The sequence below is a fragment of the Hypanus sabinus genome, chromosome 11 (assembly GCF_030144855.1).
Source record: "Hypanus sabinus isolate sHypSab1 chromosome 11, sHypSab1.hap1, whole genome shotgun sequence".
Lineage (NCBI taxonomy): Eukaryota > Metazoa > Chordata > Chondrichthyes > Myliobatiformes > Dasyatidae > Hypanus > Hypanus sabinus.
In genome coordinates this window covers 69,414,484-69,428,139 of record NC_082716.1, presented here as the reverse complement: position 1 = coordinate 69,428,139, position 13,656 = coordinate 69,414,484, and the positions used below count along the sequence as shown (strand labels likewise).

At 36.5% G+C, this 13,656-nt stretch overlaps 1 protein-coding gene across 1 annotated transcript in view; it reads right to left on the bottom strand.

The window, feature by feature from the left end:
- Positions 1 to 240: 240 nt before the first annotated feature.
- The window catches only part of kif14 (kinesin family member 14), a 95,784-nt gene continuing 82,368 nt past the window's right edge, over positions 241 to 13,656 (bottom strand). The window contains exons 27-30 of the mRNA XM_059983629.1: positions 13,001 to 13,123; positions 10,385 to 10,459; positions 3,636 to 3,774; positions 241 to 2,233 (exon numbers count right to left, since the gene is read on the bottom strand). Of these exons, the coding sequence (XP_059839612.1) occupies positions 1,839 to 2,233; positions 3,636 to 3,774; positions 10,385 to 10,459; positions 13,001 to 13,123 (732 nt within the window). The 3' untranslated portion in view covers positions 241 to 1,838. The remainder of the gene's footprint in view (positions 2,234 to 3,635; positions 3,775 to 10,384; positions 10,460 to 13,000; positions 13,124 to 13,656) is intronic.

Below are 13,656 nucleotides of genomic sequence, written 5' to 3'. Positions count from 1 at the left end.
CCCAAATTCAGCTCCTAACCTTATGGAAAGTCCTGTTTATGTAACTTCAAATGAAATAGAGTATGATATTCTATGAGACAGATAAAACATTAACCTACCATTGTCAGAAAGTTTCCAACACAGCTTGGAAATTAATAATGTTTATTGAATTAAAAGATTCTACAGTCTCTGCTTTAGAAGTAAGCATTACTTTATTTTAAAACCTGAAAGGTGTTACCTGCACTTATGTGATCATGAAGAAGCAAGGCACTTTTGACTGCAGATCAGTAAAGTCAACAGGTGTGAGTAGTGGTGCAAATAAATTACATTGTCTTTAATGCTGTAATAACTCTAATGCAAGTGCTATTTATCCCTTTGATATTACAATTTCAAGTCAGTACAGTCAACCTTGGTTTTTGAAATACAAGGAATGGCATATCAGTGTAACCATCAGATTTTTAAAAAAATTCAGAGAAAATAATCCCTACCAAAACAAACAAAGCAATTTTCTGAGCCAAGGTGAAATTCATTGGCTTCAATTCTAACATGCTCTACTCTTTGGACGACAAAAAAAAAGTATTTTAAATATAACTGCTAGGCCATTCACAAATGAGTAAAGTATGCTGGGAAGATTTATCCAGAAACATTTTAACCATTGTAAAGATCCTCAAGCTGTCAGCTGCATAAAGTACCCTTGAATAGTGTGGTTTGACACAGAACACAATAGCACCCATCCACCAAACTATATTCAAATTTTACCATTCCAACAACTTATTTGAGAATCTGAAAACAATGGGCATTTTTGAGACTGTCAAAGCCATTACATACATTACCTTTGCAACAATAGAGATACTTTTTCATCCCATTATATTCATCTGAAGTGAAAGATCAATGTGCAAACCCATTGCACCTCAATTATTATAACTTGTGCTTAAAGAACAAAATAAGAACGTGTAATATGGCCTGAGGAAGATGACTATGTTCATCATTATTTTTAGATATTATTGCATGCGTACATTTTGTGCTTTTCTCTAAAACAGCAATCTCACTTTTGTGGAAGAATCAGATTATAACCTAACTTACATTATTGAAGTAGCTGAGAAACATTGCAGTATAATTCAGCTCATATAATATGTTCTTTCCCTGTACCATTTATTCTTAGATGGATTCTGTTTATTTTCACTTGGGAGAGGTGAGCAAAAGCTCTGTAGCCAGTTTTTAAATAAAATTGCAATTTAAATGGTTATCAGCTGGTATCTTTAATCTCCAGCAGTAAAATGCAAAACATCTGAAATAGAAGTATGACTTCTCAGGCCTGGATCACAGAGCTTTTTTCTTTCAAAAGCCTTGTGATCATGTGGCAAATTTAGGGCTAAACCTGAAGGCACTGATCCAGGCAGGATCTGATGGTGCAACTCTCTGTTTTCAGATCAGAATACAACAGGTTAATACTCTATCTATACTACCAAGGAAAGTACTGAGGGCAGGCTTGGTAACTGAATACCCAGAAAGATATTAGCCCAGTTTACCTGCTGTTGTTTTTAATCGACAAAAAAACATAAACAAAAGGAAAATATTATTCAACCATTTTTTTGTGAAATATGGTACCAACCCTTGAGGGAAGAGTGGAAGGAAAATGTATTTTATACAAGGCAAAAGGGTGCATTTTCAGTACAAAAAGTTTACAAAAGTTCAATCAGTTCAGTAATAAATAGCAACAATATTATATGTATCTGCTGCATTTCTAATATTATGTACAGGAGATTCTGTAGATCGTAAACCATAAATGAAGTGCAATGAAATAATCATTTTATTGCTTATGATATTAAAGATTTGATGAACTTCAGGTTGGCGATCTTTCAAATCCATTGTGCACTTGATTTTTCTGAAGTTGAAGTTGTTCCTTGGAGTGTGTATACAACCTTCTTAACACCTCTACCGCACCACCTAGCAGAGTTAACATCTGTGGAAGTCTTGATTTTCCCTTCGTTCTTTTCATTGTTATCAGGGCAACTTGGGTGTCTCTCTTTATCTTGAAGATATTCAATTAAATCAAGGAAGGAGCAGGCAGCCAGGTCTATTTCACTTAGCGCTAACTGAGAATCTTTGTCAGGTTTACTTTCTCTGACAGAGGATGCACTCATCTCATGGCATGAGGAAGCCCACAGCCTACCAAATTTATCAGCCACTTGCTTTACTGATGAACAAACCACGTCTATGAACTTCTTCAGCTGATCATTGGCCATACTGTCACCTGCAAGAGTTCACCAAAAATTTTACTTACATCAACAATGAAATAAAAATGCAATGCTAACAGTGTTAAAATAGATTTTGTATTTTATTTTATGTACTGTTTGCCCACCCCAAACCAAAATGAAGAACAGGAGTCAAATATCTATGATATATATCTAGGCCAGGTAAATGGAAAAATTACAAAGGAAACAGAATCAAACATACCCAGATAAGGCTTTCAACTGATATCATAGATTTAAACAAAAATGGTTTAACAGATTAAGAGTAAGTGACTTTGTCTTAACACCAGATTGTGAATTCTACTTGATTTAATAAATCTAATTTTATAGGCAAATTAACTTAACTTCAGTTCTTTTTAATCATCCAAATTCCATGAATATACTGACAATTCACATTATCCACCAACACTAAATCATGATAGTCAATGCCTCTTACTTTCTTTCATTTAAAATCATGTACAAAACTTGTTTATTTTTATGCACATGTTTTCTGTGACTCAGATATTGTACAGCATGTAAAGAACAACAGGCTAGTTTTAGTCTACATGCACACCGTTTGAAAGTATGGTATTATCTATCAACCAAAGGAATTGGAAAAATGAGACAGGATTTTTAATATAGGTCTCTTGTTATCACTATAGCATGTCCAAGGGAGAATTTAATTCTGACCATTCACAAAATGAAAATTGCAGTTCCTGAAATGGAACTTATTTTGGTCATTAACCCAAAAGAAAATGTTAAAACCTAGTAAATACTTCAGATTGAAGACTACATAATTTCCACCAACTCCCACTCCCTATACCAGATACTTGTAAAAAAGTCTATGTTTTTGCATTTGCTTTACTTGAATATAGGTCACCCACAGACATGACTGTAATAAGGCTGGAATAATTGTCTCCATTTCAGTTGTCAGAATATTTTAGAATCAACAACGTTTTGTTTGTCCCATGATAAAACCATCAAACTAAAATATGATTCATTGCAATGGATAATGAAAATAATGAAAAAAAAATCCCAGATCACAAAAAATCTTTCAATTATTGCTGCATTCAAAATAGGTAAAAATGTCTGGAATTCATAGTCCACAAACCTTTGCTTCAGAATTGAACAAAATACACATCACTAACAATTGACAATTTACATTTACCATTTCAAAAGGAAGAATTTGATAAATGTTCTACTCCAGCATTATGTTTACACGTAAGCCAAGAAGAGAAGAATGCATTTGCAAATTCAAAAAGCTACATGTTAAGCAGTATAATTATAAGGAAAAAATAAAAAATGGAAATACACTTTGAAAATGAAGATAAATATATGCTTGAAATTCCTGGCAGAATTGTACCTTAATATTCTGGACAGATTTCTCTAGAGTTAGAAAACCCAAGTAAATGTTAAATATTTTACCTCTCAGCACCAAAGTCATCATCTGGTATAAACTGTGTGAACTTTCATTAAGCTTCACCATTACAGCAGCAACCGTGAGCAGGGTCTTGAGCGAGTCCATACAACAGGTCATGTTTTTTTGGATTTGAGCACCCATCTTCTGCCACAAAATTATTTTAAAAACAAAAATGAAAAGGTATGAGCAGCTAAGACATAGTCATCAAATTTCAGAATGCCAGTCTAGTAGGTATAACAGGCATACACCCATTAAGTATTATTAGAGATGGTGTGATATAAATGATAGGTGGACTTGAGACAGGTTATCTATCAGCACAGCTTGGTTTCCAATCACAATGCTATTTTAAATCTTTAGAAACAGTACCTTTTGAAAGATCAGCCATAAAGCAGATAGGAAACCGGGGTATTGCCATAAAATTAATACAAATTCTTCCTGCATAACCCTATATTGAGTGACCGAAAGATACATTTAAGAGTATACAATTTCATTATACTTACAAGCCAAGCATCAATACAAGCCAGCATGAAAAGAAGCAGCCAAAATAAACAGAACAATGAATTTTTAAAGAAGCTCCTTTGAATTAGTCAAAATAGTCTTTCATAACCATTGAAAAATCACATTCTCATTTGTCTGCTAACCAAATATTTCAGCATGACAGTCTCCTTTGTAGGAATAGGTAACAAAGAGTTGGCCATGTGAGAGAGATACTTCTCAGCTTTTCTCTGCTCATTTCAATAAATCACAAGACATTACAAGTGACCTGTGGACTCCTTTGTCCAATGAAGGAAACACTTTCTGTTGTATATTCAAACAGGAGTCTAAAATAAAATATTTTGTTTGCAAAACTGCAAACATTTTCTGCTGCTCATTCTCCATTTGCGTCTGAGACTTTGAATCTCAAACATCCTAGTTGAATAAACATTCAGCTTCCATTTAAGCTGAATGTGATGCATGTTACCAAAAGTCAAGTTTAACTGGAACATAACAACCAAGCATCAACATGCTTTCTGCAGCAACAATAAAATTTGCATCCCCTCAGTAAACTGTCAGTGGATGACAAATTATCGAGTCAATTCACAGAAAGGAAGGAATGAAAGGGACTTTAACAAGCAATTTATTAAACAGCTTCATCACTAATCCTTCTACTAATTCAATGAAACTTGCAGATTTTTTGTTGTCCATGCTGGCTTAATCTATGAATTGTTTGTGCTTAATCAGAAAAGAGAATGTGGTGTGAGAGATAACAGAACCTGCCTTTTACAGATAAGATTACCAGTGAGCACATAATTTGTAGCAACTGAGTGTGAACATACAGATAGATTCAAGAAGTACATTAGAGTTTGGGAATGCTATTCATAAAATATCAATTAATTCTGATTATGTTCTAATGGAAATGGGAAGTTTAATTTTCATTAATATAGCATTTAATGTAACTTTTTAAAAGTTGCAAATGATAGCTCTATACAATTTAGGATGGAAATGAAAATACCTCAGATCACTGTAGTCATGTTTCCCCCCCCCACCACCACCCCCGGTTAGTGGATTCTTTGTGAAAATCCCAGTTTGTAGTTAGATATTAAAGAATACATTTCCATTTTAAACCTAGATAATGCTATAAAATTATTTAAGTTGGAAAAAGCCAAACATTGCATTTTAACACTATACAGCAATGGAAACACACGACGCAAATGCCTCAATTTTTAAAACAGAAAACTGACTGTCTTACAGAACTGGGTCTTAAGTACCAACTTTTCAAAACCTTGAAAGTTATTCATTCCTTTCAGCATTCCCATTCTATCAAACAAGTGTGGAAAGTTCTCCTGACAAAATGCATTAACTACACAATAAACCAGCATAAATAAACACAACAGATACTGAATTCTCATAACTGGAAAAACAAAATGGGATAGAACATACTGGGAAATTTCAGACATTTTGTTCAAGTATCTGATTTTTTGGCTTTCTGGGGGATTGTTAAATTTAATCTGGTGACCGTATAGCTTTTAAGTCAAATTCACCTAACAGTTAATTTTCTGCAACTTGCTTGGTCAAAGGGGAGACCCATTTTATTAGACTGGGCAGTAATTCAATCTATAGTGTTGCATTCAGAACTTAACTTCTCAAAATTAATAATCATCGAGCAAGGGGTGTGCTTAGTTGATATGTTTTAACAAGCATTTCAGAAAATTCCAGAGTTTGTTGGATACTTGTGCTACAGAGCAAAGGACAATGAAGATTTTCTACAGGTCTTAGAGTCATACTGGCCCATCATGTCCAAGCTAGCTATGAAGTATCTATCACCTTTACCAGGACTTGGCCAGAAGACTTTTATGCATTGCCAATTCAACTTAAAATCTCATTCAGATACTTCTTAAACACTGCACGTACATGCCTCCACAACCAACTTGGAGAGTGTGTTCCTGCTTCCAACAACACTCCAAGTGAAAAATTTACTCCTCAGATCCTCTCTAAACCGTTTAAACCTTATTCTAAACCAATGTCCTGTGGCTTCAAACATCTCTACTATAGGGAAAGGTTTCATGCTGTCTTCCCAATCTAAGTCCCTTGCAATACTGCATTTTATCAGGCGCTCACTTAGACTCCTTCATGCCAAGAAAAACGAATGGAGCCTATTCCAATCTGTTTTAGTAACAGAACTCCACCCGAGGCAACATCTTGGTTCAACTTTTCTGCATTGTCTCATGTGCACTCCTGCCCTTCATGTAAACTGGTGAGCAGAAGTCCACAGAGTACTCTAGCTGTGGCCTAATCAATGTTTTATAAAGCTGTACTCTAACCTCCTGGTTCATACATTCTACCCACCAGTTAATGAAGTCCATATTCCTTCTTCGTCATTTTATGCTGCCACCTTCACAGATGCTTGAACTTGTACATCAAGGTTCCTCAATTCATCCGTACTCTTTAATGCCTCCTAAAATCAGCTCACATTTAACATCCTCCACTGCTCTGCTTTCTTACCAAATCAAATTATTGCCAATCGAGGAGTCCAGAGGAGGCTCATGAGGATGATTCTGGGAATAAAGTGGTTAACATATGAGGAGTGCTTGGCAGCTTTTTGCCTGTACTCACTAGAATTTAGAAGACTGAGGGGGGATCTCATTGAAACCTACTGAATGTTGAAAGGACTAGATAGGGTGGATGTGGACAGGATGTTTCCTGTGATAGAGGTATCCAGAACTAGAGGTCACAGCCTCAAAATTGAGGGGCAACTTTTCAAGAACAGAGGTAAGGAGAAATTTTTTTTTAACCAGAGAGTAGTGAATCTGTGGAATGCTCTGCCACAAACTGTGGTGGAGGCCAAGTCCAAGGGAATATTTAAAGCGGAAATTGATAGTTTCCTGATTGGCCAGGACATCAAATGATGTGGCGAGAAGGTAAGTGTATGGGGTTGAGTGGAATTTGGGATCAGCCATGATGGAATATGGAGCAGACTCGATGGGTTGAATGGCTTAATTCTGCTCCTATGATCTACGGACCCAAAACTATTTTCACATTATGAATAACAACACTAGTGATTTTTGTGTCATTTACAAGCACACACAAATCATACATTCAATATTCACATCTAAATAATCAACTCATTATAGTCAGGGTCCCAGCCACGGATCCTGTGGTACACCACTGTTCACAAGCTTCCAATCACCAAAGCAACTCACCATCATCACCCTCTACCTTTATCATCAAGCCAATCTTGGATCTAATTTGCCAAGTTGCTCTGGATCCTACAGACAACTCATATCCATGGGTAATCTTTTAGATCTGCCTTCTCAGTGGGACTTTATCAAAAGCCTCACTGAAGTTTAAGTAGATCATACAAACCATATTGCCCTTATAGATAAGTCAGAGTTCTCCACCTGCCTGAACACTTAAATCTTGTTTTGACTGCATGATGAAAAATGAGTGGTTTTCATAGTTACTTGAAAAAGGATCTAGTGTGTTTTCCAAGACTATATCACGAATAAGCTCTTCTCAGGGTTTCAGCCGGGTACAGGTATTGAGTATAACTGAAGTTTCAATGACAAACTCTGCCATCTTCTTCAGGTATAATACTTGGGCATGTCTAGTCCGGTGATATTTATACCCCTGTATTCTGTCCCTCCTGATTGGTTAGTCCTCATCCAATCAGGTTTCCACTCTCCCACCCTTTTTTAAATAATCAAATTCCAGTTCTTAATTAGAGCAAGATCTTCATCTTTGTTAAAATTCTTTTCTTCTAGTTTTATTTCAATGGAGTGCAAGTTTGTCATCGAAATGTTGATTATAATCGATACCTGTACCCGGTTTGAAGCCCAAGAGGAGTTTAATCGTCATGTTTACATATTATTTGTTATCCTCCTCTCACTTCTCTGTGATTTTTAAATAGTGGGACTATTTCAAAATCTACTATATTGTATCGAATAACTATCTTAAATAATATAGATAATTTTAATTATATCCTTTCACAGGAGCTCCAGAGATACCTCTTATACCTGCTCTTAAAAAAGGCCAGAAAGTGGCAAAGATTTGGGGAAAAAAACTATAAATATCAAAATTCGATAGAGTACAGAAGCAACAAAACTGAGACATGAAACTACTGGTACATTAATGTTTCTTCTAATGTGCTGCTTACAAATTAACATATGATATTCAAATCATCGTTTTCCTGAACTTTGTTGTGAAGTTATCCTATGTAAAACCAAAGAAGTGTAACATTCTGGAATGGTAATTTTAAACAGGTTGCCATTATGAAATGTTAGCATGTAAACTGGGGATTGAGATGTTTCAAAGCAGCAATAAGCTTTCAACGCAGCTTCACTTTATCCAGTTGTTTTATAATGCAATGATTATTGATTAAAAGTTTGAGTCAACACACTTGCACAAGTGTAAATTAACAACAACTCTCAAATGGGTGTGTGAAAATAAATCAATTATAACTGAGCAATCATAGAAACTTACAGCAAGAAACAGGCCCTTTCGGTCCACCTTGACCATACCAAAACATGACGACTATCAACACTTGATCCCATTTTCCAGCATTAGGCCCCTTTTCCTCTACAGCTTTTCTATTCAAGTGCCTGTCCAAATGCGTTTTAAAATATCTGTGTCCAGAACTTCATCTGGCAGCTAGCTACAAATATTCACCACTCTAGGAAAAACTTACTCCTCATTTCTTCTTTAACTGATTAGGGAATAGATGAAGGTAGGGCAGTAGGTGTTTATTTGGATTATAGTAAGACCTTTGAACAAAGTCCTGATTTTGCTAATTTGGAAGGTTAGGTCTCATGGGATTCAGAGGGAGCCAGCAAGATATATTCACAATTGACTCAATGATTGGAAGCAGAGGTTGATGGTTGAAGGTCTATTTTCTGACTTGAGGTGCCCCAGCAATCAACGTTGGGACCTCTGTTATTCATTATTTTTCTAAATGATTTGGCTATGGCATTGATCAGCAAGTTTGCTGATGATACTAAATTAGGGAGTCTTGTTGATAGTGAAGCAGATTACAACAAATTGCAAAGAGATCATGATCAGTTAGGGAGAAGGGCTGAGGAAAGACAAATTATTCCAATTTAGGTATGTGTGGGGAGATGTGGTTTGGGCAGTCTAACCAGAGCAAGACTTATACAGTGAATGGCAGGGCATTGACAAGGGTTGTGGAACGAAGAGACCTGGGAGTACAAGTGCATGGTTCACATTGTGGTGAAGAAGGTGTTTAGCATGTTACCCTTCATCAGTCAGCCAGCCGGTGATGTAGTGGCATCCACACTGGACTTCGAGGCGAGTGGTCCTGGGTTTGAATCCAGCTGGCTCCTTGCACACTTCCCATCCATGCCGGGTTGAGCATCAAGCTAGCAACTCGGCCTCATAAAAAACAGACAAATCCTAAAGAAACGGCAAAGCTACTGCCTGGTGTGCCACAGGACACAAAGAGGAACAACAACAACATCATCAGGGTCAGGGTCGCATTTAAGAGTAGGGGCAGTTTGATGCAGTTATATAAGTTGTTGATTAGGCAACTCGTGTAGTATTGTGTACAGGTTTGGAAAGATAATGTCAAGCTGAGAATGCTGCCTGGACTAGAGGGCTTGAGTTATAGGGAGAGGTTGGCCACATTGGATTTCTATTCCACAGAGTGCAGAAGAATGAGAGATGACCTTGTATAAGTTTATAAAAGCATGACGGGTATCAATAAAGTGGACAGTCACAATCTTTTCTTCAAGATTGGGAAGTCCAAAACTAAAGAGCGCAGATACGAGGTAAGAGGAGAGAGATTTAAGAGACCCGAGAAGGAACTTCTTTACAGATGGTAGCGAGTACCTGGAAGGAGCTGCCAGAGGAAGTGGTCAAGGTGGGTACAATTGCAACATTAAAGAGGAATTGGGATAAGTACATGGAGGGGAAGGACTTGGAGGGTTACGGGTCAAACATGAACAACTGGGATCAGCAGGGAGGATGCTATGGTCGGCACAGGCCAGTTGGGCCAAAGGGCCTATTTCTGTACTGACTGTAAAATGCTTACTTTTTACCATAAACCTGTGCTCTCTAGTTTTTGACTCACTTGTTCTGGAGAAAAAAAGATTCTGACTAGTTGTTCTATCAATGCCCTTCATAATTTTATAAACCTCTATAAGATCACCCCTCCACTGAAAATAAACAGAGGTATCCAATCACATCAGTTTTTTTAGGATCAAATTACTAAAAAGAGAACAATTAATCCAAATGGCGCAGATAAAAAAAATAATCGCCCCACCTTTTTAAGTTCCATGAGATAGTTCTGGATTGAAACAGACAATGCCATACTCCTCTTCTTCAGTTGCTCAAGTGCCTGTTAAAACAAGGTGATCATGCTTTACAGCTGTAAATGTGCTGAATCAACCCAAATCCATTCTATATGAACAACTATCTTGATTTACTTTTCAGAAACTGTTAAACTTGTGTTAAAGCTATTTTAAGTGAGACTTAGGCTATCCTCTAGTAATGATACCCGAATCTCCTCCAAACTAACGAACACAATCACATGCCAATTTTTATTTAATCATGATGAAGGGACTCCACAGGAAAGAAAAAGGGAAAAACAAATGCTATGAAGCTGGAGAAACCAAGAGAATGAAATGAAAACTGCAGATGAAGCAAGGAGGAAATAATGCAGTCAAAGTAGCTGTGGGAATCTGTGCACCTGTAGAGAATATTCAAACAGCAAGATGTGACATGAGAGTAGGAAGAAATCCTGTGTGTGTGACTAGATTGCTTAAGGGAAGAAACAAGGTTGGCAACATTGGAAAGGTGACACTGGACAATCAAGGAGACACAAGCCTTGAGGCACTCAAATCTGGATCAATAAACAAGATGGTGGAGCACCCTTCATCAGTCCAAATGAAGGGTCTCGACCCAATACATTGATTGTCCATCTCCCTCTACAGTTGCTGCTTGATTCTCTGATTTCCTCCAGCTTCTTATTGCTGTACAATCACGGTCTATCTTATTATCCCAAAGATTTCAGGCAAACCCTAAAAGGAGCAGACAGACATAGAGTACAGCATGATCACTGAGGATGCATTTCGATACTTTGATTTGGTGCTGGTCCAAGGATAAAGAGCTGTTCAAACTGAACTGCCATATACTGTAGATAGATGCAAACCTAAAGATAGCATGTTCTCAGAGATGAGAGAAGAGCTTGTAGATGGGCAAAAAAGATACAATAGCAGAGAGGTCATGGGCGTGTTCTATGAGGTAGGTATGAATAACAATAGAAGATTTCAAAGAGAGAGGGATACAAATGTCAGATGATGATAAATAGTTTACAATGGTAACTAGCATGATGTCTTGAAACAAAGGGTTGTGAAAGCAGGAGGGAAATCCTTTCAGCATATGAATTTATGTGCACATAACTGAAGATAGGAGGTAACTCTGAAGAAGTTAGCTTGAGGATTGTTAGGAACCAATCAAGGAGCAACTGAACTATGATCTCAATAAAATTGGTCTTGCACTCAGGCTCAAGGGTTAAAGAGACAGTTAGAGAAAAAGCAGTTAATATTAAAGGATAATTTTGCAACAAAGCACAGGAGGGTTCAGTAGTACTTGGTGTGATACAAACAGTTTAATTTGTGAATAATTTAAACCAGTTGCTAAGTCTTCTGCTCTTGATTCAAGAGCAAAGATGAGAGAATACAAAGGTGAAAGAATACATGGAGTCTGCCAACAATATAGGATCTAAAGTAACTGTTGGAAACAAGGAATCAGCCACAGAATAAGGATGTTAAGGATGTGAATTTAAAAAACCACATTAATGGAGAGTCAGGAGAGTTGATAGGGAGACTGTGAATGGTCCTTAAACATTGATAATATTTTACTAAAAGCTGTTGTTTGTCACCTTTAATGAGTGGCATTCTGAGATTAACTGGGAATCTCAATTGATGAATCAAAATCCTCCTTGCTGAGATTGATGTCATAAGGCAACATTGTAACATTACAGCACTTAAATAAACATGCAAGTGCTAATCATCTTACATTTACCACCATCAACATACAATAACCCACATGGTATCTTATATTTACAAAAATAAAAAGATCAACGTTGCTATGCAACCAGAAAAGTGCAGGAGAAAGGACATGTATTGATTCTAACTACCAGTGATGCTACTTATTATATGCACACTTCTTCAATTAACCTCAGCTACTCTGATGGGTGACAACAATAGCTATTCAAAAAATTTACAACTATGTTTCAGAGGTATAAATTAAAAGTCTTCTTTTACTATACTTTACAGCAGTTAAAGTTTATGGGAAAAATGTAAAATTACAAAGCAGATAAAAATTAACAAACTAATTTCATTTTAGCATACATTCAAAATTTTATAGACAACAACATAAAAGCACTTGAGTGTCTAGATTAAGATGCAACATGCTTCTCGTTTCATCTTAAGCTTGACATGACGTTTGCACATTAGGGCACATTTCTGCTTAATAACGGTAGGAAAGATTCTGTAGAATCATTTGTGCAATAAATGTTTCTTAAAATATTGAACTTGAATGCAAGGTTTCTTTTTATAATATTGGTATGCTAGACAGGATAACTTGGCAACTTATAAAGTTGCCATGGGTGATTGGCTAATGATTTAAAATTTCATAAAGTTTTCTGATTCAGTATTTCCACATTAATTTTCAGACCAAGTTCTTGGCATCTAATATTATGAGCAGAAACAGAGATATTTTAATGGACAGATGATTAATCATTCATTGACATGAAAGCAAAGTTTCAATAATCAAATTTCAATATTCACATTAAATTATGCATTTGTAATTCAAACACTATATTTCAGGCTATGCCAAATGGTGATGTTTATTAATAGAAGGAAGGTCATATTACCTCCACACTAGGTGACTCATTTTGCAAAAGCTTCTGATGTTCTTTTATTCTTTTTAGGCCAACATTCAGAAGACTCTCCATTCCAGAGAATCCTCCCTCATAAAAACTGGCCAAAATATTTCCCTGAAAACAAGCAAAATACAGAATTAACTTGATCATGATCACTTAAACTAAGCCTAGACTTTCTAGGAAATATGTTAAAGAAACTTCTTTTGAACTTAAGAGGTATATTTATACACCTTTCTCCTCCCACAATTGAAATTCCAGTGATCTCATTTGGCTATAGGATAGAAACAAAGCAGAATGTAACACAATTGAACTACTCTGATAGATTTCACTTTCTGGGATCCAAGACACTTATTGCTAAACTCAGCCTTCTAGCACAACAGTATGGCTTTTCCAAAGGGTCAGAGTTGTTGGCGTTCCAGCCTCTGTCTGCAAGGAGTTCGTATATTCTTTCCATATCCGTGCGGATTCCCTCCGGGTGCTTCAGATTGCTCCAACAGTCCAAAGACATACTGGTTGGTAGGTTAATTGGTCTTTGTAAATTGTCCCAAGATTAGGTTCAGGTTAACTTTGGGGTTGCTGAGTGGTGCAGCTTGAAGGGCGGAATATTGCACATTGTATCAAATATTCTTTGCTCGATTTTTTGCTGT